Raw genomic sequence first — 27,548 nt, 5'->3', positions numbered from 1 at the left:
GTCGCTCGCTACGCGGCGGCGCGCTCTAGGAGCGGCGGGCGGCGCGCGCAGGCTCCTCCGGCCGCATTTCGTCCCCGCGTGCTCCGTGGGGGAGCGCGTTCTGCGGCGTCCTGGCTGCCAGGGCCGTGGGCGTCCAGGCGGTGGCCTGGCTGCTCCTCTGCGAGGCGGCGGGGCTCTCCGGCACACCGGCCGCCCCCGCCGGAGCCGGTAAGGAAGGGGACGGGGGGGGGTTGATGGAGGGTCCGCGGGGGGGGACGCGCGCGGGGCTGGAGGGTCCGCGTGGGGGGGGCGGGGCTGGAGGGTCCGCGTGGGGGGGGGGCTGGAGGGTCCGCATGGGCGTGACTGGAGGGTCGAGGGGGCGTGGCCGGAGGGTCCGGGGGCGGGGCTGGACGGTCCGCGGGGGTGTGGCCGGAGGGTCCGCGGGGGGCGTGGCTGGAGAGTCCGGGGGCGGGGCTGGAGGGTCCGCGGGGTTGGGGGGACGCGTGCGGGGCTGGAGGGTCCGCGGGGGCGTGGCCGGAGGGTCCGCGGGGGCGTGGCCGGAGGGTCGAGGGGGCGTGGCCGGAGCGTCCGGGGGCGGGGCTGGACGGTCCGCGGGGGGGGGGGACGCGTGCGGGGCTGGAGGGTCCGCGTGGGCGTGGCTGGAGGGTCCGCGGGGGCGTGGCCGGAGGGTCCGGGGGCGGGGCTGGAGGGTCCGCGGGGTGGGGGGGACGCGTGCGGGGCTGGAGGGTCCGCGGGGGTGTGGCCGGAGGGTCCGCGGGGGGCGTGGCTGGAGGGTCCGGGGGCGGGGCTGGAGGGTCCGCGGGGTTGGGGGGACTTGTGCGGGGCTGGAGGGTTCGCGGGGGCGTGGCCGGAGGGTCGAGGGGGCGTGGCCGGAGGGTCCGGGGGCGGGGCTGGAGGGCCCGCTGGGGGCAGTACGCGGGGAGCACGCGGGGGCGCTGGAGGCCCCGGGGGGTGCGGGGAGGGGGGCGCCGGAGGCGCATCGTCCCGCTGTACTTCTCCCGGCCTCCGCGCGGCCCGGGCGCCTGCGGGGTGAGCCCGCGGTGGTCACAAGCCGGCCCGGTGCTTGCCGCCCCCGGAGAGCCGGGCTTCGGGGTTCAGAGGTGGTACTGGCCGCCCTCCACCTGAGCGGTCCTGAAGACCTGCGGCCGTCACGTGTCCGGATGCGTGGAGCCTGGTCCCCAGGGGCCCCCGCAAGGCCACGGAGAAGGCATGGGCAGGGAGGACAACTAGTTTTGTTTTACAAACTTCTTTGGTGCTTCGTTGGACTGGGCTGCAGCTGTTCTATGGCCACAGGCCGGGCAAGCGAGTTGGTGGGTCGCAGTGTGTGCTGGCTGCTGTGGACCAGCCCTCGTGGAGCTTGCAGAGTAGTGGGGACGTGCAGTAGTCGTTACAATCAGGAAAGTCCATACAAATTAGGTAATTTTCTCCATCTGTAGAATGAGGATATTAGACTAGCCAGTCCCTGCTTTTGTCTTCACATTTTAGGTTTCCAAATTTATTTGAAGTATTATGAAGCCAAAGTGAATTTTTAGACAACTGGACTTGGTGCTACGGAAAGACTTCCAGCACTAGCATTTTCTTTTTTTAAGATTTTATTTATTTATTCATGAGAGACACAGAGAGAGAGGCAGAGACAGAAACAGGCTCCATGCAGGGAGCCCCATGTGGGATTTGATCCCTGGACTCCAGGACCACACCCTGGGTCAAAGGCAGGTGCTAAACCACTGAGCCACCCAGGGATCCCGGCATTTTTTTTTTTTTTTTTAAGATTTTATTCATTCATGCATGAGAGACAGAGAGAAAGAGAGAGAGAGAGAGGGGCAGAGACGACACAGGCGGAGGGAGAAGCAGGCCCCATGCAGGGAGCCCGACGTGGGACTGGATCCCAGGACCCCAGGATCACACCCTGGGTTGAAGGTGGCTCTAAACCGCTGAGCCACCCGGGTCTGCCCCAGGACTGACATTTTATGAATAGAAAGAGGTCCATTTCCAGAGCCAGTTCAAGCCACCATAAAGTACTATTTAAGGGGAAAAATCTTTTTAAAAAATTTTTATTTATTCTTGAGAGAGAGAGAGGCAGAGACATAGGCATAGGGGGAACAGGCTCCTGCGGGGGAGCTGGATGTGGGACCCCGTCCCAGGATCCCGACCTGAGCCAAAGGCAGATGCTCAACCACTGAGCCACCCGGGCGTCCTTAAGTGGAAAAATCTCGAAGGTCAATTCAGATGCAACAAATTAATTTTGATAATGGTATTTTGGCTTTAAAAATCATAAGTAATCCATTTGCTCTACTATTTCTAACTTAGTCTTTCTACCACCCCAAGATGAATGTGATTTACTATTCTCTAGTATATGTCCCAATAGAATTTAAGCCTATTAATCTGACCTTTTTTTCCTAATTTAATCTATAGCTAGATATAAATCCTTACTCTCCACCCCTATTAAAATTTAACATAATGAAACATCTGGATTTGTACAAGCGCTACCCAAAGTTATTTTTTGGAAATGATTATATATGTTTCTCTGAAGCAAATAAGGGTTTTTTTAAATAGCTAGGAAAGTGAAAATATCTTAGGCTTTAAAACTCTGGTAAATCTTGCTTCTGATGAGTAAGTGTTATGGCCCACAGCCAGTTAGAACTATTTATTAGAGTTTCCTCCTGTGTGCAAATGGCAGTAATATTGCCTACCTATTTTGCTAGTTTATGAAAGTTAAAACACATAAAAGCCCCAAGTAGAGGATTTGTCACATGGTTATCATTTAATAAACATTATTTTTCCATACTTTTTACCTTCCCTTGGATATTGCAGTGTTTTCATTTTCATATCATTTTATTTCAAGGGACTTTTCAGGAATAAATCTAATAGACTTAGCATCACACAGTAGTGTATGATTTTCTTTGTTTGTTTTAATGTTTTTTCCATGTACTTCCTTCTGGCTTTTGAAAATGGAGTAAAGTTCCATAGCAAGACACCTAGCAGAATTGATGGTCATTAGTAGCTGAATCGTGTATTTACTTATTTTGAGAAAGAGAACGTTAAACAGGCTCTACACCCAGTGCAGAGCCTGTTTGGGGTTCATCTCACAACCCTGAGATGGTGACCTGAACCCTATGAAGAGTCAGATGTTTAATTGACTGAGTACCCCTCCCCCCCGCCCCACCCAGCGCCTCTGAATTTTTAATTTTATGATGCTGACATTGGGTGATAGTTTTAATATCTGAATTCTGCATGATGTTAGTACAGTGAGATTTTAGGTTATTCTAAGTTTAAAAGGAATCCTTTGAATCTTTGAAAAGCCTCAAGTTTTTGTTTCTCTGTTTTAAACATTCCCAACATCTTCACAAGGTATAAATGTTCCATCTTCTCAGTTTTACAGGTGTGGATGGTAGGATACAGAAGTTGGCAATATGTATGTGAAACACAGTTTCAGTGAGCTAGGATTAAATCTGAAAATTCCTGTCTTTAGCATTCTGTTCCTTTTGGTGTCCTGGGATCATCTGAATAAAATAGTATGAATGACAAACACTTATATAGAGCTCTTAACTGTGTGATAAACCCTGTTCCCAATGCTTCTACATGTATTAAATTCTCATGACAAGTAGCAGAGAGATAAACTATATGGTCCAAAGTCACATAGCTTTAAGTGACAGAATGGGATTTGAAAGGCAGTTTAACTCCAAAGTCAATGTTCTTAATGCCTATGCTGTATTAGAAATAGCTTTTTAGGTAGCTCAGATTGCTTAAGTTTTAAAAGCCTTTGTTTTGTTTATAGGTTGGTTAGATTTTCCAGGCAAGTAAGGCCTATTCAAACAATTATTTTCTAATTATGTAAATATTCTTTCATTTAAGTGCTTATTTGAATGTAAAAAGTCTTCTGGTTCTTATAGGCAAAAAGGCCACTTGTTCTGAAATTATTTTGAGGCAAGAAGTTTTGAAAGATGGCTTCCACAGGTAAGTTGCCCACTGACTTTTACTTATGTCAGAATACTGTTTCATATAATTTAGGGCAAAAATCAATAACTGGGAAATGGATAAACTGAAAATCTCTTTCTTACAAGTGTTATAAGTGACAGATTTATCATATGTGGCTCACAGTTTGAAATAATGATTAAAATGACCGTAGAGAAGAGAAAGCAAATGTTTGTTATTTACCGTGTGTAATATCTATCTATCTATCTATCTATTTATCTATCTATCTATTTCCTATATATGGCCAGATTCACTTGAAGTCTATATAGTGAATCATCACTATATAGAAGATTCACTTAATCTTCACAGTGGCTATAATGATAACTTTCTTGATTTTCACTTGATCTTAGCCAGAAAGCCAAGAAGTGATTGCCTTTTTCGCTTTTCAGATGAGAGAAGTAGGGTTCAGCGAATTTAAATTAGTAGAAATCAGGGTAGAGCTCTGACTCAAATTTATGACTATCATACTCCAAAGCCGTGACCTCACATATTAAGATATTATATCACCCTAAATCACTGTTTCTGATTTATAAGACTTAGTTCCAAATGACCAAGCTGTTTCCAAAATAGATATTATTCTCAGGCAACCCTCTCTAGTCCCCTCCCTCTCTGGGAGCATTGTACTCTATCTTTCATTAAACTTTATTAGCACTCAATAAACCTTGCTTTGCTGCCCACTAAAAAAATAAATAAATGTATTCTCAATAATGAATATTTGCCAGTATTGAAGATATTTAAAGGACTGATAAAAAGTCATAGCAACTGTTCTGTAAGAAAACTTCCCAAACTTTGAGTTTTTTTTTTTTTTTTAAACTTTGAGTTTTTAAGGTAATTAATTTGAAATGATTCTGATATTTGATTTACAAATTCTGATATATCGATTTTTAAAATTTTGCGTTTTATTTATTTATTTATTTATTTATTTATTTTTATTTATTTATTTTTTTAATTTTTATTTATTTGTGATAGAGAGAGAGAGAGAGAGAGAGGCAGAGACACAGGCAGAGGGAGAAGCAGGCTCCATGCAGGGAGCCCGACGTGGGACTCGATCCCCAGTCTCCAGGATCAGGCTCTGGGCTGCAGGCAGTGCTAAACCGCTGCGCCACTGGGGCTGCCCTAGAACTTCCTTTTTAAAACATATTTTCGCAAAGTCCAAATCAGTAAGTTTAAAGTGTTTTTCACAGACTTTTTCATAGAACTGTCTGGTTAACTGAGGGTCCAGATAGTCATTTGGTGATAAGAAATGATTTTCCCGAGCCCTTGAATAAAGTAAGTGGACACACAACTCTCATTTTCTCCTCCTATTGCTGTAATAGGCAGAGGGACACATCCATGTTATTAAAAATTAATTTCAAAACACTTAAAATAATTCTGGGGACACCTGGGTGGCTTGGCAGTTAAGTGTCTGCCTTTGGCTCAGGGCGTGATCCTGGAGTCCCGAGATCAAGTCCCACATCGGGTTCCCTGCATGGAGCCTGCTTCTCCCTCTGCCTATGTCTTTGCCTCTCTCTATCTCTGTATCTCATGAATAAATAAAATCTTTTAAAAAATAAAAATAAAAATAATTCTGTATTAGAAACTTGACTGCCTCTTTTTAGAAGTCATACTGGACTGGTTTAAGTGCACCAATTTCACTGTTACTAACATTTAGGAAGCAGGAGAGTATTCCAGCTAGCTCAAACTGGTGGTTTAATTGCACTGACCCCTGGTTGGCTGTCTGGGTTCAGTAAGTTCTGCTACTCTTCTCTGGCAGAATTTGCTCCTGGATTCTGTGGTTCATTATTTGGCAGCTTTTTAGCTATGACTGTAAATATTTCATTTACATTCATTGATGTTTTAGCTGAGGTCTTTATGAATAATAAACTCGTCATCTAGGGGATCCCTGGGTGGCGCAGCGGTTTAGCGCCTGCCTTTGGCCCAGGGCGCGATCCTGGAGACCGGGATCGAGTCCCACGTCAGGCTCCCGGTGCATGGAGCCTGCTTCTCCCTCTCTGCCTGTGTCTCTGCCTGCCTCTCTCTCTCTCTCTCTCTCTCTCTCTCTCTGTGACTATCATAAATAAATAAAAATTAAAAAATAAATAAATAAACTCGTCATCTGCATAGGACTATGTTTCCTGGAAATCTACAGCTCCTTTATTCTAGGTCAGCTTTGTTTTCTGGTAAAGCTGTGACAGTGTTAGGACTCGCTTGCCTCTGAAGTTCTTTGTTTTGTTTTGTTTTTAAAGATTTTTTATTTATTTATTCATGAGAGACACAGAGAGAGACAGAGAGGCAGAGACACAGGCAGAGGGAGAAGCAGGCTCCATGCAGGGAGCTCTACGTGGGACTTGATCCCAGGACCCTGGGATCATGACCGGAGCCAAAGGCAAACACTCAACCACTGAGTCACCCAGGTGCCCCTTCTGAAATTCTCTCTGTTTTTTGCTCTTGTAAAGGACTTCTCACTTGAGCTCTCATATTCAACTATGGCTGCCTGTGCTTCCCTGTAGTACATTGGTGCTAGGCTATAGTATCATTCTCAATCAGCTGCATTGCATACTTCAGACTTCACTGTTGTATTACCATGATAGACATTTTGGGTTATAGAAGTAGCCACAGTGGTACTGTCTTGAAATTCAGGAAACAACTAGGACTGATTTGCCAGCAGCAGCAGACTCTCCCCGAAGTACTAGTTTGAACTGGCATGTCTTATTTACAGCATTTGGCCTGTTGGATCTTGTTGCTCCTCAGTTAGCCATGTCCAAATTTAAAAGAAGTCCCTAATTTCAGTCTTCTAAATGAATTTTCAGGGTGTGAGGTACCAATTTTTTTTCTTTCTGGGGTTAAGAAACCTGAGATTACACAAGCACCTATGAAGCCAGAGCTTCCAGGCAGCATATGCCAGGCATAGTAGTCAAAGACGACTGAACCTGAGGCTGTGGCTTTGGTGAAGGCAGTGTCGTCTTCTTTTGATTTCTAACTTAATTCCATGTGGTTAGAGATTATACTCAACATGATTTCAGTCCTTTGAAACTTCTAGAGACTTCTTTTATTGCCCAGAATATAGTTTTTCTTATATAGTGTGCTTTTGTTTGGTAGACCATTCTATGAATGTCAGATAAATATGATTGAAGATTGTTCATGCCTTCTATTATCTTTACTGCTTTTATACTTATTGTATCCATTATTGAGAGAGGGGTATTAAAATCTCTGGCTGTGATTGCAGATTTGTCTATTTATCCTTGAAGTTCTCCCAGGTTTTTGCTGTGAAGGAAAATACACGAATATTTTGAAGCATACAGCATACAGGTGCATACAGCACATTTAGGATTATTGTAGCTTCTTGATGAATTGATCCTTTTATCTTGGTATAATGTCCTTTATCCCTGATAATTTTCCTTGTTCTGAAGTCTGCATTTTTTATGTTAATGTAGCCATTCCATATTTTTATTATTAATGTGTGTCTTATAGACAGCATATAATTGTTGCTATTTTATCCAGTCTGTTAATCTCTACATTCTAATTAGAGTGATTAGAGTATTTACTTTTACTATAAATATTGATTTGGTTGGTTTGGTTTAAATACACCCATCTTGCTACTTTTTTTCCATATGATTTTCTTTTTTTTTTTATTCTTTTTTAGAGAGGCAGAGTGGCAGGAGGGGTACAAGGAGAAGGAGAGTCTCAGGCAGATTCCTTACTCAGCATGGATCCCGACTCAGGGCATGATCCCATAACCCTGAGATCATGACCTGAGATGAAATCAGGAGTCGGCTCAACCACATGAGCCACCCAGGCACCCCGCTATTTGCTTTTCCACTTGTCCTGGCTAAACTTTTCTCGACTTATTTAGGTAAATTGAATAATTTAAAGCATTCTACTTTATCTCCGTTTTTGGCTTATTAACCCTACCTCTCTTTTTAATTGGTCACTTCAAGGATTTACAGTGGGCAGTTTTAACTTATAGTCTACCTTCCAATATTATTCCATACTGTGAATGATGTGTGAATCTTCTATCAGAATATCGGAATTTCTTTCCCCTCTTGCTCTTTTCTTTCTTTTTTATTTTTTAAAGATTTTATCTATTCATGAGAGACTCTAAGAGAGAGGCAGAGACACAGGCAGAGGGAGAAGCAGGCTCCATGCAGGAAGCCCAACATGGGACTTGATCCCAGCACCCCGGGATCACTCCCTGAGCTGAAGGCAGACACTCAACCGCTGAGCCACCCAGGCATACCTCCCTTCTCTTTTGTGCTTTTGTTGCCATACATATATCAACTTTATATTTTACTTATAAACCCTACTACTGTTATCTTTGCTTCAAATAGTCATAGCTTTTTGTTATTATTTAATTATGGTAATACATAATGTAAAATTTACCATTTTTTATTTTATTTATTTATTTAAAAGATGTTTATTTGAGAGAGCAAGAGCACAAACAAGTGGGGGTAAGGGCAGAGGGAGAGAGAGAAGCAGATTCCTAGCTGAGTGTGTAGCTCAACCAGGGACTCAATCCCAGGACCTGGACTCCATGACCTAAGCCAAAGGCAGACTCTTAGCCAACTAGCCACCTAGGTACCCCAAAATTTGCCACTTAAAAAAAATTATTTTAAATAGGCTCTTCTCCCAAAATGGGGCTTGAACTCATGATTCTGAGATCAAGAGGTACATGCTCTACCAACTGAGCCAGTCAGGCATCCCCCATCTTAACCATTTTTAATTGTATACTTGACTGGCATTGAGGACATTTGCATTATTGTGTTACCATCACCACCATCTATCCACAGAACTCTTTTCATCTTGCAAAATTGAAGCTCTACCTATTAAAGCCCCCCATTCTCCTCTTTCCCCAGCCCCTGGCAACTACCATTTCACTTTCTATGAATTTGACTACTCTCGATACTTTATATAAGCAGAGTCATACATTATTTGTCACTGGCTCATTTCATGTAAGGTGGTTAAGATTCATCCATGTTAATTTCCTGTGGAATCATCATCCTGTTTTCCTTACTGGCTGTACCAGTTTACATTTCCACCAACAATGCACAGGGTTCCAATTTCTCTATTAATCAAATTTTAAAGCAATTTAAAAATAAATAAAAAGTTCTTATATTTACTCATATACTTATCTTGTGCTCTTCTGTCTTTCTTGTAGATTCTTGTTTCTATCTGATATCATTTTCTTTTTGCCCAAAGAATTTCCTTTACCATTTCTTGAAGTGACAAATTCTCTTTGTTCATATTTGTTTAAGTCTATATTTTGCCATTATTTTTGAAGGATTTTCACTTTGGATATAATTCTATATTGATGGCCTTTTCTTGTTTAATACTTTAAATACGTTGTCCCATTGTCCTCTGGCTTGTTCTTTGTTATTCTCCATAATGTTTCTTTGTCCTTTGATGGCTTTTAAGATATTTTTCCCAGTGGCTGGATGATATATCTTGCTGTGGTTTTCTTTGTGTTTATCTTGTTTGGGATTTGTTGAGTTTCTTGGATTTATGGGCTTATTGTGTTCATGAAATTCAGAAAATTTTCAGCCATTAGGTCTTAAATATTTTTTTCTACTACATTCTCTTCTCTTTTTCTAGGACTCTAATTTGATACATATATTAGACCACCTGATATTGTTTAAAGGTCACTGAAACTGTTTCTTTATTTTCTTCCCCCAATTTTTTCTCTGTTCTTCAATTTGGATAGTTTCTGTTGCTTTTGTCACAGTTACTGATCTTTTTTTTCTTTTTTGCAGTATGTAAATGCTTTTAATCATATCTGGATAGTTTTTTTTTTTATTTTGAAATTGTGTTTTTCATTTCAAAGTTGCATTCAGTTCTTTGTGCATATAAAATGTCTTCTCTTTCCCTCACAGTGTTCATGTAGATCTTTAAACCTTTGAACATGTTGGGCATAATTCAATTTAATGTCCTTTGCTAATTTTGTCAATTCTGTCATTTCTAGGTCTGTTTCTATTGAATGATTTCTTCCTTGGTTATTTGTGGCATTTCACTGATTTTTTGCATCTTTAGTGACCTTTAAAATTAAAAAAATTTTTTTTAAAGATGTATTTATTTATTTGAGGGAGAGGCAGAGAGACCACAAGTGGGGAGGAGGGACATAAGGAGAGAAAAGAGCAGACTCCATGCTGAGTAGGGAACCCAGGACCCTGGGATCATGAGCTGAGCCAAAGGCAGATGCTTAATGGATTGATCCACACAGGTGCCCCTAGTGACTTTTTAAAAAATGATTTTATTATTTATTTATTTTAGAGAGAGAGGGAGAGAGCAAGCTTGAGTGGGGAACAGAGAGGGAAGGAGAGAAGATCCCAAGCATACTCCATGCTGAATGTGGAGCTCAACGCGGAGCTCAGACTCATGACCCCAAGATCATGACTCAAGCCAAAACCAAGATGGATGCCCAACCGACTGAGCCACCCAGACACTTCACATGTTTAGTGACTTTTGATGGGGTACTGAACATTGTGAATGTGTAGATTAGATATGAGGATTTTTTAATCTTTTGGCTTATTTTTTCTGTTAGCAGTTACTTGTTTATCGGTTTGATCCTTTTAACTTTTTTTTTTTTTTTTGTATAGATCTAAAGTTAAAGTGGCCTTTACTGCAAGGCTAATTTAACTGCTAAGGCCTTGTCCTATTGGTATGTCTACCAAAAGCTATGGTCTCTATACTTTGGTTGGTTGGAATGCAAATTTCTCTCGACAGTGTGTGAAACTTTAGAATTTCTCATTTTTTTGTGCCCTGGTCATTCTTTGCCCAATCTTTTGGAGTTATACTTTACTTATGCTTTTCTTAGTATTCAACAAAAACTCAAGGGGAATGCAAAACAGATTTATAGAACTCTTTCTAAATAGTTCCCTCTTCTCTGGAATTTAGCACCTTGACTTCCAGCTACTTCAAGACTCCCTTAACTTCTGTCTCTGTGTTATAATTAAGCAAAACCACCATGTGGTGCTCTGGATTTCCTTCCCTGCATATGGTGTGCCTTCAGACAGAAAGCTGGGACAATTATACATTTAAGTTTATAATCTATTTCAAATTAATACTTGTCTGTGGTATGAAGTTGAGGTCAAGGTTCATTTTCTTCCGGGCAGCCTGGGTGGCTCAGCAGTTTAGTGCTGCCTTCAGCCCAGGGCTTGATCCTGGAGACCCAGGATCTAGCCCCATGTCGGGCTACGTGCATGAAGCCTGCTTCTCCCTCTGCCTGTGTCTCTGCCCCCCCCGGCCATGTCTCATGAATAAATAAATAAAATCTTTTAAAAAAAGAGGTTCATTTTTCTTCCAAATAGATATCTAGTTATTTCAGTACCATTTGGTTGAAAAGATGCTCCTTTCTCCATCAAATCATGTGGGTATCTTTATTGCCATATGTATGTGTATGTGTTTGTCTTTGGACTCTCTTTCTGTTGATGGTTATCTGTTTTCACACTAATACTATACTGTGACTCTTGACAAGAATTTACAAAAGATCTAATGAGTGGTTCTGATATAAATATTTCATTTGGCTTTATAACATTTTGCAAAATAGATTTTGTTTTGTTTTTTTTATTTTTATTTTTTAATTTATTTTTATTTTTTTTAAGTGAACATTAAGCAAAATAGATTTTGAATTTGAAATATCATGTTTGCACTAATTTGGATGTAATGTTATGCTGTGTCTTTTAATAATTGAATGAAAAAAATAATTGAAAATATATATTTTAAACATACTTGTCTTACAGAGACCTTTTAATAAAAGTGAAATTTGGAGAGAGCATTGAGGACTTACAGACCTGCCGACTCTTAATTAAACAGTACATCCCGACAGGACTTCTTGTGGATCCGTATGAATTGGCTTCATTACAAGAGAGCAACATAACAGAGGTACAACTATTAGAGGATTTTTTTTTTTTTTTGAGAGAGAAATTATTTTAAGAATGCTATAATTTGAGGATCCCTGGGTGGCACAGCGGTTTGGCGCCTGCCTTTGGCCCAGGGCGTGATCCTGGAGACCGGGGATCGAATCCCATGTCGGGCTCCCAGTGCATGGAGCCTGCTTCTCCCTCTGCCTGTGTCTCTGCCTCTCTCTCTCTCTCTCTGTGTGACTATCATAAATAAATAAAAATTAAAAAAAAAAGAATGCTATAATTTGGATTAAGGAAAAATAATAGGACAGCATTTTACTGTTTATTAATTTTGTTAAAGTGTATAAAGTAACTTTTTTTTAGGTAGGATGGCTGTATTCTTTAAAAAGTGATTGATATGTGTCAGACTTGTTAGTAATAAGCCGACTAAACTGAGCTAGTTAAATGCTTTTTGTTAGAATGGTTCCTAGTTTTGTGACTAAGAAAATTATATGTCTTTGAGAAGATTTATGATTAATAAATACTGTTTCAGCAGCATTTAACAGTATTGTTAGAGTGACATATACACTAATATCTATATAATTTGGCTGTGGGAAGAAAGGAGGCTGATATTTATCGGATATCTGTATGCCAAATATCTTTTTTTTTTAATGAAGCAAGATAAGATTAAGCCTTAGAGAAAGATTAGGTCCCATACCCTTTGCATAGATCAATCTTCATAACAACCCTAGAAGTATTACTTCTCCATTTTATAGATAAGGAAACTGAGGCACAGAGAGGCCAGATAACTTATCCAGGATCACATAGGTAAATGGAAGAGCCAAGAGATAAATCTAGTTTTGTCTAATTGCAAAGTTGTTGCTCTTCCCAGAAATCAATTTTATCCCTTAGTTATAGGGTTCTTTGCCTTTTGGCAAGAATCACTTTGGGCCACTTTGTGTGCAGATTATGTCTTCCTGGGAGAGCTTACTTCAGCAGGTCTAGATTGGACCTAAAAGTCTGTTTTTAACAACTCAGATGATTCCTATTAAATTTTGGGAAACATCATCTTTGTTCGTAAGATTATAACCTATATATAAATATAAAAGAGGCAAAATATATTTGGAGTCATTTATGATATCAGTTTATTTCTAATTGTGGTTTAGGTCAATTTCTTCACCTGTTTTAATTAATTAATTACTTATTAGTTTCTTCCTGTGTTCAATTTTTTTGCACATATATAGCAGTTTACATAAATATGTTCACATATGGCAGTCCCAGTACATGTACACATGTCGAAAGACCTCTTTGGTTTTTTCCTCATATGTTTCTTTCCTTCACTGAGTCATAAATTCTGAATGAGGCTTTTAAAATTTCAAATAATAGGTTTTAAATTTAAATGTGGTTCTTGCCTTGTATGACATGGATTGGAATCATATTTAAACTTTAATAAAATTGCCTACCATGTTTTAAGAAAATGGAATTTTGGGACGCCTAGATGCCTCAGGAGTTGAACGTCTGCCTTCAGCTCAGGGTGTGATCCTGGAGTTCCAGGATGGAGTCCTGCATCGGGCTCCCTACAGGGAGCCTGCTTTTCCCTTTGCCTATGTCTCTGCCTCTCTCTCTGTGTCTCTCAGGAATAAATAAAATATTTTTTGTTTTGTAAATTCAAATATATATTTAATAAAAGGAATTTTTTGGCATAGGAGTACCCAAAAAGAGATCACATGCCTACTCTTTTGGTAGGATGAGATTGAGGTATGTACAGATTAATTGTAACAAGAAAACTGGGTAGGCAAAGAATGCCACTCTGGATTGATTGACAAGCTTTTATCTATTTCCTAATTTTCTAATTGTAATTATAAGCCTCTTAAGTGAATTAACTTTTTTCATTTCAAATTGATGTCTCATTTGTGATACACAGATAATCGGAATTTGATTTCTTGATATTTGCGGTGCTATTTCTGTCTAGCTGAGTTGAGACCGTGGTCCAATTCTTTGTGCAGAGAAACTTTGTCTCAACAAGTGGTATTAAATGATGGGTATGACTGGATAGAAGGAAATTTATATGTAAGGAATGATTGGTACTTATAATTTAGATTGAGATCTTGAATATTCCATGAGATAAAATTTTTGACTACAGCAAATAGAACACTGGATTCAAATTAAAGGAGTGATGGTAGCAATAAAATGTTTTGTAAGGAGTTTGTGATGGTTTGTGAGCAATTTGTAAATAAAGACAAGCCTTAAACAGAGGTACCATGAGTAAGGTACTTCAAATGAATCTCCTTGCATTTTTAGGTAGGGCTATTTGATATTTGTATTCAAAATCTCTCACGTTCTTTGAAAACAGCATAATATTAGATTGAAGCATATGAAATTGGTGTTCTATAAGTCAAAATGGAAATGCTATGTTTTTGAAATCCTGTTTTACTCAATTAAAATAGGTAGTATTAGGACTTATACCCTGACCACGTTGGAAGACAGGGACCAGATTTACTATCCCATTTGTAACAACCAAGAAATAGACAAAATATATGAAATAATGGAAAAAAATAATTGAATATCAGGCAGTGAGGGCAGTGATATCTGGAATAAATGGGAAATAAATAAGGTGAGCTCTATGACTGTCTCAGCTTATTGCTTTGGAGAGTGTCAGGCTGTAGTACAGGGAACAGGAACCCAAGCAGAGCCTGGTGACCTTCCTGAGTTGAGAAGATGAAGGTGAAATTCTGGGGGACCAAGGCCACTAGAATTCACAAGGCAGTGTAGTAAAGAGAAGAAAATTGTACAGAGACAACTCCAGAGATCCATAAAAGGTTCCCCTCAAGTACATAGTCGAGTATTGATTAGTGCATGTATGTGAGGAAAGTACTTGTTGCTGGGGAAAAAAACATATGAAAAAATTAGAGGTTGGGCAGCCCAGGTGACTCAGTGGTTTAGCCCAGGGTGCGATCCTGGAGACCCGGGATTGAGTCCCATGTCAGGCTCCCTGCATGGAGCCTGCTTCTCCCTCTGCCTCTGTCTCTGTCTCTGTCTCTCTCTCTGTCTCTCTCTTTCTGTGTCAAATAATAAAATAAAATCTTTAAAAAAAAATAGAAAGAATTAGAGGTTACAGTGTCTGACAGTCACATGGGGCCGGTGGTAGTGTCTGTTCCCAGCAGTCATGCTAAGAAAAGCCTCATAATTCTTTGGGCATTAGGTAAACAGAAGAACTTTTACTCAGTAGTGAATGGTACTGGCCCTAGACTGAAGATCATGGCAGTCCTGTTTGATAAATCGTAAAAGCACGATCTTCAAAAAATCAGGCTGTTTGCAAGTATAAATTTACTGCATACAAGCAAAGATCAAGAATACTTATAGGAATGTAGAAATATCCAGCCCCCAACAAGATCAAGATCACAATTTCTTGATTGTAACAAAAAATTAGATGCAAAGATGGGGGAAAATCTGGCCTGTAAAGAGGAGATAAATGAACCAATCAAAACCAATCCAGAACTGACCCAGATGTTCAGACAAGCCATGAAAACAGTTATTATAACTGTATTCCATATGTTCAAAAAATTAAGTATAGATGTGGAAGATAAAGGATACCATTAAACTTGTGAAGTTTAAGACTATAGTATATGAGAGAGAAAATATTCTGGATAAAATTAATGGCATCTCAAACATTGTAGAAGAAAAGATTAATAGGCTTGAAGACACAGCAATAGAAACTACCTAAAACAAAAAAATAGTAACATAAAAAGTGAATGAAGTAATAGTTGTGGGACAACTTCAAATGGCCTACTACACCTGTGATTGAATGATCTTGAAGAGAAATCTCTACCCCTATGTTCCTCGCAGCATTATTCACAATAGACAAACTATGGAAGCAACCTAAGTGTCCATCAACAGATAAGTGGATAAGAAAATATGTACGTGAATATATACAATGGGACGTTATTCACCTATAAAGAAGAAGAAAATCCTGCCATTTGCTACAATACACATGAACCTTGCACTGGTGGTTTTGGCATATATTTAGGAAATCTACTGGCATCCAGACATTGTCCAGTTTACCTTCAATTGTCAGAGTATGATGTCCAAAAATATTTTTCTGTTACTTTATTTATTTATTTATTTATTTTAGTTTAGTTAGAACACGTGTGCAGATGACTGGGTGTGGAAGGCAGAGGGAGAGAGGAGAATCTTAAGCGGCTCCACACCTAGTGCAGAGCCCACCACAAGGCTTTATATCAACACCCTGAGATCAAGACCTGAGCTAAATCAAGAGTAAGATATTTGAGACATCCTGGTGTCCCTTTTTCTGTTGTTTTAAATCTAAATGACATACACACCAGCTCTCTGAGTTTTTGATCACATATCAATGATGTACGTACTTGTACAATTTTTCCCTTTTCCTGTTGTAGCTAGGTTTTAAGAAACTCATAGTCAAAACTCAAATTGTTTGTGGATTAGCTTGTGCGGGTTCTTAATTGATCTTTGTTTAAAATGGATTTGAGTCTTTGTTGAAGTTCACGTAAAAAAAATGATTCTCATTCTAAAAAATGAGATACGAGTCACATACATGAAATTCACCCTTATGAAATGTACAATTTAGTAGGTGTTTTTTTTTTAGAGATGGGGGAGGGGAGGGACAGAGGGAGAGAGAATCTTTTTTTTTTTTAATTTTTTTTTTTTAAGAATTTATTCATGAGAGACACAGAACGAGAGAGAGAAAGAGAGAGAGAAAGAGAGAGAGAGGTAGAGACACAGGCAGAGGGAGAAGCAGGCTCTATGCAGGGAGCCCGACCTGGGACTCAATCCAGGGTCTTCAGGATCACACCCTGGGCCGAAGGTGGTGCTAAACCACTGAGACACCGGGGCTGCCCGAGAGAGAGAATCTTAAGCACCCTGCTCCATACCCAGTACAGAGCCCAACTCGGGCTCACGACTCTGAGATCATGATCTGAGCCAAAATCAAGAGTCAGGCACTTAACCAACTGAGCCACCCAGGTGCCCCTAATGTAGTTGTTTTCAGTATATTCATAAAATTGTACAACAATCACAACTATTTAATTCTAGAATATTTTTAGTACTTGCAAAGAAACCCATATAGGGCTGATTTTTGAGGTTTAGATGCCCAGTGTATTTGAACCATCACCAAATAATTCATTGACCAGCATAGCCCTCTCTGAAGGCCAAATTACTCTTTCTGTCTGCCTAATTTTCATTATATCCCAGTTTCCTTTTTTTTTTTTTAAAGGTTTTATTTATTCATGTAAGACAGAGAGGGAGAGAGAGAGGCAGAGACACAGGCAGAGAGAGAAGCAGGTTCCATGCTGGGAGCCCAAAGTGGAACTCAATCCCAGGTCTCCTGGACTATGCCCTGGGCTGAAACCAGGCGCCAAACCGCTGAGCCACCCAGGGATCCCCTATATCCCAGTTTCAATTCACATTAAAAAATTCTCCATTTCTGGGAAGTTACCATATGTTTATTTCTATGGAAAAAATAAACAATAAGTAAAAAATAAAAAACCTCAATATTTAGAGAAATTGAAGATCATAGTGCCATCATAAATTCTAAATACCACAATCAGGAATATACATTATGCCATTTCTACTTATTATGCTTAATTTTAGCTACAGGCATATCTCCCTTAATTGTGCTTCACTTTATTACACTTTGCAGATATGGTGGGGGGAGGTTTTGTTTTTTGTTTTTTACAAATTGAAGATTTGTGGCCAACTGTGATTGAGCAAACCTATCAATGTCAGTTTTCCAACAGCATTTGCTCACTTTATGTCCCACTGTCACATTTTGGTAACAGTTGGAATGCTTCAAACTTTTCCATTATTATATTGGTTATGGTGATTTTTTTTTTAAGATTTTATTTATTTATTCATAGACACAGAGAGAGAGGCAGAGACACAGGCAGAGGGAGAGGGAGAAGCAGGCTCCATGCAGGAAGCCCGATGTGGGACTTGATCCCAGGTCTCCAGGATCACACTCCAGGCTGCAGGTAGCACCAAATCGCTGCGCCATCAGGGCTGCCCCGGTTATGGTGATTTGTGATCAGTGATTATAACTTACTGAAAGTTTAGATCCTAGTTAGAATTTCTTAAAGATATTTAACTATCTTTAAGTTAAGGTATGTACATTGTTTTTTTGACATAATGCACAGTTAATAGACTACAATATAGTATAAATGTAACTTTTATTTGTATTGGGAAGCCAAAAGATTCATCTGCCTCACTTTATTTTGGTGGTCTAGAACCAAACCCATAATATCTCTAAGGTATGCCTGTAGCCAAACTAGGCTATTTTGTTTTGTTTAACCTAGTTGAATAAGGGAGTCCATTTGACCTGGCTTTGAATTTTGGCTCCTCTACTTACTAGATTGTTTGTTTACTCTGATACTTTGTTTGCTCATTTATATAATAGGGCTAATAGTTCCTACCAAATGGGGTCCTTGTGAAAAGAGATAATGTATATAATGTATATAAACCATTTAATGAAATACTTATCAATATAAGAAGTACTCAAAGAAAGATATCTTTATTATTATCAAGTCATATATACATAAGGTAAAAAATTAGATGTTCGCAAGATTTAGAAAAATTTGGGCTGTTTGTTTTCTTTGATTTACGTGTAACTTTTTTTTTTAAGATTTTATTTATTTATTTATGAAAGACACAGATAGAGAGGCAAAGACACAGGCAGAGGGATCCCTGGGTGGCGCAGCGGTTTGGCGCCTGCCTTTGGCCCAGGGCGCGATCCTGGAGACCCGGGATCGAGTCCCACATCGGGCTCCCGGTGCACGGAGCCTGCTTCTCCCTCTGCCTGTGTCTCTGCCTCTCTCTCTCTCTCTCTGTGACTATCATGAATAAATAAATAAAATCTTAAAAAAAAAAAAAAAAAAAAGACACAGGCAGAGGGTGAAGCAGGCCCCATCCAGGGAGCCCGATGTGGAACTCGATCTCGGGTCCCCAGGACCACGCCCTGGGCTGAAGGTGGCACTAAACTGCTAAGCCACCGGGGCTGCCCTAAGTCTTAATTTTTAAAAAAGTATATATATTGGGGCAGCCCCAGTGGCTCAGCAGTCTAGCGCCGCCTTCAGCCCGGGGAGTGATCCTGGAGACATGGGATCGAGTCCCACGTTGGGCTCCCTGCATAGAGCCTGCTTCTCCCTATGTCTCTCTCTGTCTCCCTCTCTCTCTCTCTCTCTGTGTCTCTCATGAATAAATAAATAAAATATTTTTAAAAAAGTATATATATTTATCTTCTATATATAGATAAATATCTCATAGAAATAAGACTGCTAAAAAGCTTTAAAAAAAAGACTGCTAAAAAGCTAATGCAATTTTTGGCTAAAGAAGTGGCGCAGCGGTTTAGCGCCGCCTGCAGCCTGGGGTGTGATCCTGGAGACCCGGGATCGAGTCCCACGTCGGGCTCCCTGCATGGAGCCTGCTTCTCCCTCTGCCTGTGTCTCTGCCTCTCTCTCTGTCTCTCTCATAAATAAATAAATAAAATCTTTAAAAAAAAAATTAAAAAAAAAAAGAAGATTATTACTACTGTGTTCCTTGAGTGTTTCCAAATGTAACTAATATGATAAATGATTTGGAAACTATGTCATAAGAAACCCAAGAGACAGGGATGAGCACTGGGTGTTACACTATACGTTGGCAAATCGAACTCCAATAATATAAAAATATAATATATACAAAATCGAACTCCCAATAATTCAAATATAAAAAATATACTATATATATACACACACACACACACACACACACACACACAAACACAAAAACCCCAAGAGAACCAGGACTATTTCTCTAAGGGCAAGAAAATTTAGTGGAGATGTTTGAGTGTCCCTTAGTGAAAGAAGGAACAGATTTATTGTAGATACTGTAAATAAGGACAGTTATGAATATTGTAGGCCAGAACATTAGATTTCTACTTATAAAAAAGGAATAGGGGAATGTCTGGGTGGTGCATTTGGTTGAGCCTTTGACTCTTGGTGTCCACTTAGGTTATAAGCTCCAGGATGTGGGATTATATTCAGCACCAGGAATGTTTGGGACTTTATTCCTTTCCCTCTGCCCCTCCCCCACCATTCTTGTTCTTTCTCTCAGATAAATAAATCTTAAAAAAAGGAAAAAGGAATAACCTTTTAACAGTAGATAAAATGATATGACTCAAAGTAATAACCTCCCTCTTAGTCATTGACAGTATTCTAGCAGTGACTGGATCCTTAAACAATGCCCTCATTGGGACAGTGGTTTAATTTGATCACCTTTAGTTTATTATGACTCATAAGGTTATATAACTCCTTGGCCTTTGCCAATGAATTTTTTATGGCCCTTGCCAATGAATATTTTTATTCCTTTGATTAATAGAGAAGGAAAAACATGTGAAAAAATACATCACTTGGTATCACAGGAGAATTGAAATGTTTGGCCTTATGGGAAGAAGTTAATTCTTATTTTTTCTTGGAGATATGTCGGGTTTCACATAGAGAATCTAGAGACAGATTGTATATTTATACCTCTGTACACACACACGTACACACACTCATAGATGATATAGTGCCTATATATGTGTGTGTAAATACATATAAGTGTGCATGTGTCTGTGTGTTTATACATAAATATGTGTGAATGATATATAAATATAATATATACACACATTATAATTTAGGACTAATTTCTGCTGTATATGCATTTTTTACTTTTAGTGTAGAATACCCATTTTTTAAAAAAGATTTTTTTATTCATTTGAGAGAGAGCATGCATGAGCAAAAGCAAGCAGCAGGGAGGGACAGAGGGAGAAGGAGAAGCAGACTCCCTGTTGAGCAAGGAGCCCAACACAGGGCTCAATCCCAGGACTTTGGGATCATGACTTTGAGCCAAAAGCAGCTGGTTACTTAACCAACTGAGCTACCCAGGTGCCTGTAGAATACCTTTTTTATTTTATTTTATTTATTGTATTTATTTTATTTATTTTTATTGAGAGAGAGTGGCAGAGGAGAGGGGAGATGGGGAAGCAGGCTCCCCACTGAGCAGGGAACCCCATGTGAGGTTGAATCCCAGGACCCTGGGATCATGACCTAAGCCAAAGGCAGATGCTTGGGGATCCCTGGGTGGCTCAGCGGTTCAGCGCCTGCCTTTGGCCCAGGGTGCGATCCTGGAGTTCCGGGATCAAGTCCCACATCAGGCTCCCTGCATGGAGCCTGCTTTTCCCTCTGCCTGTGTCTCTGCCTCTCTCTCCCCCTATGTCTATCATGAATAAATAAATAAAATCTTTAAAAAACAAAACAAAACAAACAAAAAAAAACGAAGGCAGATGCTTAACCAACCAACTGAGCCACCCAGGCACCCCATAGAATACCTATTTTAAAATGGTCTTTGACCATATTAATTTTGCAAAGAACCATTTACTATTTTTCTATAAACTTTTTATACCTAATAGAGGAAGAGTGCTGACCTTTGCTTTGACTTCCTGACCACAGTGCTCTGTCTTACTCACTGCCATCTTGCCTGCTTCTCTGAAGAACAGGAAATTACCAGAATGATACCAATCATTGCAAACTAATACTAGGTTAACTGTTTTTGTCATAGTTTTCATATTTATTAAATAATGCTCTATATTCACAGAATTTCTTTTCATAGTACCTGTTTTGTTACCTAAACAAAAATTGATAAGAATATTACAAATACATAATTTTTATTATGGAGAAATTTCATACTCTAGAGTACGATTTTCTCAGTTTACTTTTAGTAAACAAACTTTTATTTATTTTTTAAATTTTTAAATTTTTTATTTGTTTTTAAAATTTTTATTTATTTATGATAGTCACAGAGAGAGAGAGAGAGAGGCAGAGACACAGGCAGAGGGAGAAGCAGGCTCCATGCAGGGAGCCCGACGTGGGATTCGATCCCGGGTCTCCAGGATTGCGCCCTGGGCCAAAGGCAGGCGCCAAACTGCTGCGCCACCCAGGGATCCCAGTAAACAAACTTTTAATAAACACAGATCACATCTTGTGTTTTCTATTTAAAGTTGAGGATAGAATGAAACAAATTATTTGTGAGGATAGTCAATTTGACATTTCTGTTCATTTGTATAGCAGTCTTCTTTTATTTATTAATCTTCCCCATTCATTTCTTCTTCTGGATTAATATCTCTTTTCTTTTTGACAGGCTGTGATGGTTTCGGAAGATTTTAATATAGAAGCTCCCAATTATTTGTCCAAGGAATCTGAAGTTCTAATTTACGCCAGACAAGATTCACAGTGCATTGACTGTTTCCAAGCTTTTTTGCCTGTGCACTACCGCTATCATCGGCCACATAGTAAAGATGGGGAAACCTTTATTGTGGTCAATAACCCTGATTTATTGATGTATTGTGACCAAGGTGAGGGTTGCAAGTCTTTTCTGAGAGTTGAAAATAAAAATATAGGTATGGTGGCAAGTCTGAAGTCCAGGACAGGGATGACAAATGCAAGTTTCTTTTTTCTTTCTTTTTTAACTTTTTGATTGTAAAATAAACCATAGATAAAGAAAAAACTTCACATATAGTTTAGTAAATTATTATAAGGTAAATACCCTTGTAACTCCCACCCAGGTAAAGAAATAGAACTTTGCCATTCACCCTAGTTGCAGTTCTGTGTGTCCTGTCTAAATCATAACCTCTTCCTTTTCTTTAAGACTAACCCACATCCTGACTTTTAATCACTTATTTATGTTTCTTTATACTTTTTTCACCCAAGTGGGCATTCTTAGTAAAGCTTCGTCTTCCCCATTTAAAGAAGTGTATTTCCATTGTTTGTTAATTTATAGGTTTCCTCCTCTTACCCTTTGTTTTTTTAAATTCACCTGTCTAGAAACCTGGGTCATTTGACCTATCTAGTTTCTCATAGTTGGAGTTTTGGTGATTGTACTTGTGCTGTTCATCTATATTTCCTGGAAATTGGCTGCTGGCTCCAGAGGTGTGATCGGATTCAGCTTTGATCTTTTTGACAAAACTAGGTGGTGCTGTGTTCTTTTATGACCACACATACAATGGTGTGTTTCTTTTTGTTTGACCATTGATCCTCTGCCCCTGTGCTGCTTTTTCTCTTCATGCTGAATTGCAGGACTTGCAGCTGATGATGCTTTTGTCTCCACTTGCATAGATTTTTGTGTTTGAGGGGATATTTTATTTATTTTATTTTATTTTATTTTATTTTATTTTAATTAATTAATTAATTTATGATAGTCACACAGAGAGGGAGAGAGAGAGAGAGAGAGAGAGGCAGAGACATAGGCAGAGGGAGAAGCAGGCTCTATGCACCGGGAGCCTGATGTGGGATTCGATCCCGGGTCTCCAGGATCGCGCCCTGGGCCAAAGGCAGGCGCTAAACCACTGTGCCACCCAGGGATCCCTTATCTTTTTTTAAAATATTTTATTTATTTATTCATGACAGAGAGAAAGAGAGAGAGAGAGAAGCAGAGACACAGGCAGAGGGAGAAGCAGGCTCCACACAGGGAGCCCGATGTGGGACTGGATCCTGGGTCTCCAGGATCACACCCTGGGCTGAAGGTGGTGCTAAACCGCTGTGCCTCTGGGGCTGCCCTGAGGGGATACTTTAATACCTAATTTGGTTATAAATGTTGGCCATGAGTTTTTGGTTTCAGGTGTAATTGTTCTGTTTTTATGTGTGCATTTGAGTAAATTAAAAAAAAAAAAACAACTATGCTTCCCCATTTTCACTCCTCCTGGAATCAAGACTTTAAGAAGCCCCTTTCAGATTTCGGTTCTTTGTATCTCCAAATTTGGGTTGATTAGAATATTCACAAATCAGTAGCATTAAAGACTGGGAGATAGGAAGTTTTTAATCATACTTTGCTGCCATCATACATTTCATGATGAAAAAATGTAAAATGTTCAATTTTGTTAGATTCGTTCATCCAACCTAGTTTTCTTTCTTTTAATTACTTTAAAGTTTGAAAAAGTGCCTTCTTGGGACGCCTGGGTGTCTCAGCAGATTGAGCATCTGCCTTCCGCTCAGGGTGTGATCCCTGGGGTCCTGGGATCGAGTCCTACATCAGGCTCCCTGCGTGGAGCCTGCTTCTCCCTCTGCCTATGTCTTTGCCTCTCTCTGTGTCTCATGAATAAATAAATAAAATCTTTAAAAAAAAAAGTGTCCTCTCTTGAGAGAGCCTCTGGGGTTCTGATATTGTTTATTTGTTTTGGTCTGAATGTTCTTTATATGGGTCTGTTTAGTCTGGAAATTTTTTATTTGTGTGCTTAGGATATGTTCATTTTTCTGAATATATGTTAAACTTTAAAAAAAGTTTAAGTTAACATTTTTAAAAAGTAGCTCCTACTAAATGGGATTTGTTAAGATGTCATGCTTAACTTCTGCACAATCTTGGTAGTTTGTAATTTCTTAGGCATCCACTTATAACAGGCTGCTGAAATAAAACAGCACGTGATGGATGGATTCAGGTCACGTACATTGTGTAGCAAAGTGATTACTTATATCTCAACATGAAAGACTCACCCAGCATCTAGTCCAGATACAGGTTTTCTGATATGATGATCTACCACTTTTTCTCAGAATTGCCAATTTTGAAATGCTGGGCTCAGTCACAAGTAGCAGCTCCTTGTACTTTGAAGAATAAGGATATCTGCCAGTGGAACAATATGAAATATAAATCTGTAAGTTAATATTTTATGTTGTTTTTCGATCATACTGCATTATTTAAAACTCAATGTTTCTTCCACATTTAAGGGATTAGCATTTTATATTCTACCTTTGAAAGTTGTGTTCTATTTGTTTTTAATGTTGTTCCTTTGCTACTAATGGCAACAGTGGTTCCTCATTTCTAGAGAATCATAGAGTCATTTAATTTGGGGACTGGAGCTTTAGGGTTAATTCATGCCTCATTGGTCTAGAGTCTTAGTATAGCTAATACTATATTACGCTTTTTAAAGGGGTGGCAATGAAAAACACTGGTTTGTCCAGGTTTTACATTATCTAGAAAAATGTTTCGATGGTTGATGTCATATAAATTACTGCCTATTTTTTCTTCCAGGAGTTTGATGGTTTCATGTCTCACATTTAGGTCTTTAATCCATTTTGGGTTCATTTTTATGTGTAGTGTAAGAAAGTGGTCCAATTTCATTCTTGGTTCTACTTCATTAATACAACTTTATTTAGAACTATTTATTAATTTTAAAATAAATTAGTTGACTTCATTATATTGAACAGAACAAGTGAGAAAAGGAAAATAAAGACTCCCAAGTAGTAGTAATACAACTGTGATAAAGTTTCTACATAGTTGTATTGCTATTTATATATCTAAATCCAGGTTGTGGCTGGCCATTTTTATACTTTTGATCTCCAGCCCTGTTTTCAGTTAATAAATTAGGTAAGTATTCTTACTTCATTAACAGTGGCTTTGTCTAAGGAGTGTACAGTTTTCTGTTTACCTTCTTTAGTTAACATGGTTGTCTTTGCTCTCTTCAGAGTGGCAAATCTTACACAGCCATCTCTTTTCTTTCTCTCCTTTATCTGTCCTTTCCTTCCTCTTTTTTGAGCTGCATTTTAACTGATAGTTTTAATGTCTGTTTCTCTTTGTCCCTAATTCTAAGGCCTCCTTTCTTTGATTGAATAGCATAATCAGTGTCATCATTTTTACAATTTACTTTTATAAGGAATCAAATTGAGTCTGCAACAAAAGTAAAATACATTTAAAATGTTAATGAAACCAACAGACAGCCTGTCAGATAAACATAAAGCAGATTTGCTCATACGTGCTATTGGGGATATAATATTTTTCTTGGCGTTGTTTTGAAGTCTGTCTACCAGCTAGCTTAGAAAACAACTACTTAAGCTAAAGGCTCCCTACAAACCACTGCTATTTTGCAGTGGGGAACTCTGAGAAATGACAATTGGTATGACGTATGACTGTGCTAATATCTTTTGCAATGTAAAGTTGTTTTTGAGTAGATTTCCATTACCAAATGGAACCCAAATCTTTTTTCAAACTCTAAAATACATCTGGAGATTAACATGTGATTTTCTTATTTGAGTGAAGAGTATAATTAGTATTTACGATTTATTTTTTTTTTTTTTTTTTTTTTTTTAGTATTTACGATTTATTAATATACTGGTAGTGTGCATTATGACAAAATAAGTAATTACCTTATTAAAACATTCTGAATTCATTTGTCTTTTAGACTATGTAACTTGAAATAAGAGGTCATAATTAAGCCCTTTGAAGTATGTGTGTGTGTTAACATTTCTTGTTTATATATATATACCAGAAAATTACGTGACCATTACTAAAGTAGTGATCTACACTAAGGCTTGTTGGTTTAAGACACTATTTTTTTAAAAGATGAATTTCAGATTAACAATCAACATAATTTCAGATTATGTTGATAAAATTTGTTTTGGATGTGAAATTATACTCCAGATATTTATAAAAAGGAACCAAAAATAAAAGCATTCCTAAGTTACCTAAATTTTAATGTTTTTAAAAACCTATTTTAAACCATAAAATTTTCTAGAGTTTCTAATTGACCCCTTTATTTTCAAAACCAAGGGAAAATAGAGACTAAGTTGAACATAGGAGAACTTGTATTGCTGGGCAGGCCGACAACAACTTTGATGTTTTAACAGTAAAAGACACATTCAGTTCTGTAATTTGTGAATAACAGACTTTTAAAAGCTATTTTGGAGAGAGAAACAGCAAAACAGGAGTGAATGGATACCTTAGCTTTGTTGTTGTTTTAATGTTCTTCCTTTAGAGCTTTAACTGAGAGAGAACTCTGTATTCTAATATGAAATATAGTAAAAGGAAGTAAATGTTCATATTGATTACAGAGGTGACAATGGGAGATAGCCAGCATCTGGTAGAAAGTAAAAAAAAAAAAAAAAAAGTCTAAACTAATGAGAATTTAAGGATTATTGTGGGAATTAAGTCTGATTGTTACATTAAATGAAATATTGAATCTAAAAGAATAAAAAAAATCTAAAAGAATCACTCAAACAATAATGTTACATGTGGTGTAGCCTTGGGTCTGGTGTAGCATTGGGTGAAAGATAGTAAAAGAAAAAAATTAAAAATCAAAGAAATAGTGGTCTCACCTCAGGGCATGCATTTTAAATGTCTCTAACATCTCCCTCTCTCTTTTTTTCTCTAGGTATTTAAGAATGTGACTCTACAGGTTCCAGTGGGACTGACTATACATACCTCTTTAGTATGTTCTGTGACTCTGCTTATTACCATCCTGTGTTCTACTTTGATCCTTTTGGCTATTTTCAAATATGGCCATTTTTCCCTATAAGTTTTATAGTTTTATGGAGTTAAATGCTTTCCATAAATCCTTTTTTTCTTTTTTTTTTTTTTTACTTTCCATAAATCTAAATAAGACCTGTTTACTTGTGATTAGAAGTGTTCTTTTAGATTTATGTCATTATTTTTGTCTTTATCTATGGCTAAAATTCTGTCTCCTAGAGGAAATTTTGGACCGATTTTAAACCAATTCCAAAAGTTAGTCCTCTATGGTAGAGACCTTTAATAATCTTCAAGCAAGTGCCAATAGAAGAAACTTAATTTTGTTAAATAAATATTTATTTTGTGAGAAGTGATTTTATCTTAATTTCGGTTACGAAAATGAGTATGTATTAGAGACAAATTACTCTCATTTTATGAATAAAAACATTTTAATTTCAACTAAAAATTGAGAAAATCATTATAAATAAATAAAATATTTTGGATGAA

At 38.7% G+C, this 27,548-nt stretch overlaps 1 protein-coding gene across 1 annotated transcript; it reads left to right on the top strand.

The window, feature by feature from the left end:
- Window positions 1–332: 332 nt before the first annotated feature.
- Window positions 333–27,548, top strand: PIGX (phosphatidylinositol glycan anchor biosynthesis class X). Its single transcript, XM_072811664.1, has 6 exons — window positions 333–1,416; window positions 3,891–3,954; window positions 11,685–11,826; window positions 21,972–22,185; window positions 24,374–24,474; window positions 26,968–27,548. Exons 1-6 carry the CDS (start codon window positions 333–335, stop codon window positions 27,109–27,111), a joined length of 1,749 nt encoding a protein of 582 aa, XP_072667765.1. The 3' UTR covers window positions 27,112–27,548.

This window comes from Canis lupus, chromosome 35 (assembly GCF_048164855.1).
Source record: "Canis lupus baileyi chromosome 35, mCanLup2.hap1, whole genome shotgun sequence".
Lineage (NCBI taxonomy): Eukaryota > Metazoa > Chordata > Mammalia > Carnivora > Canidae > Canis > Canis lupus.
This window is presented reverse-complemented; position numbering and strand designations above follow the sequence as displayed.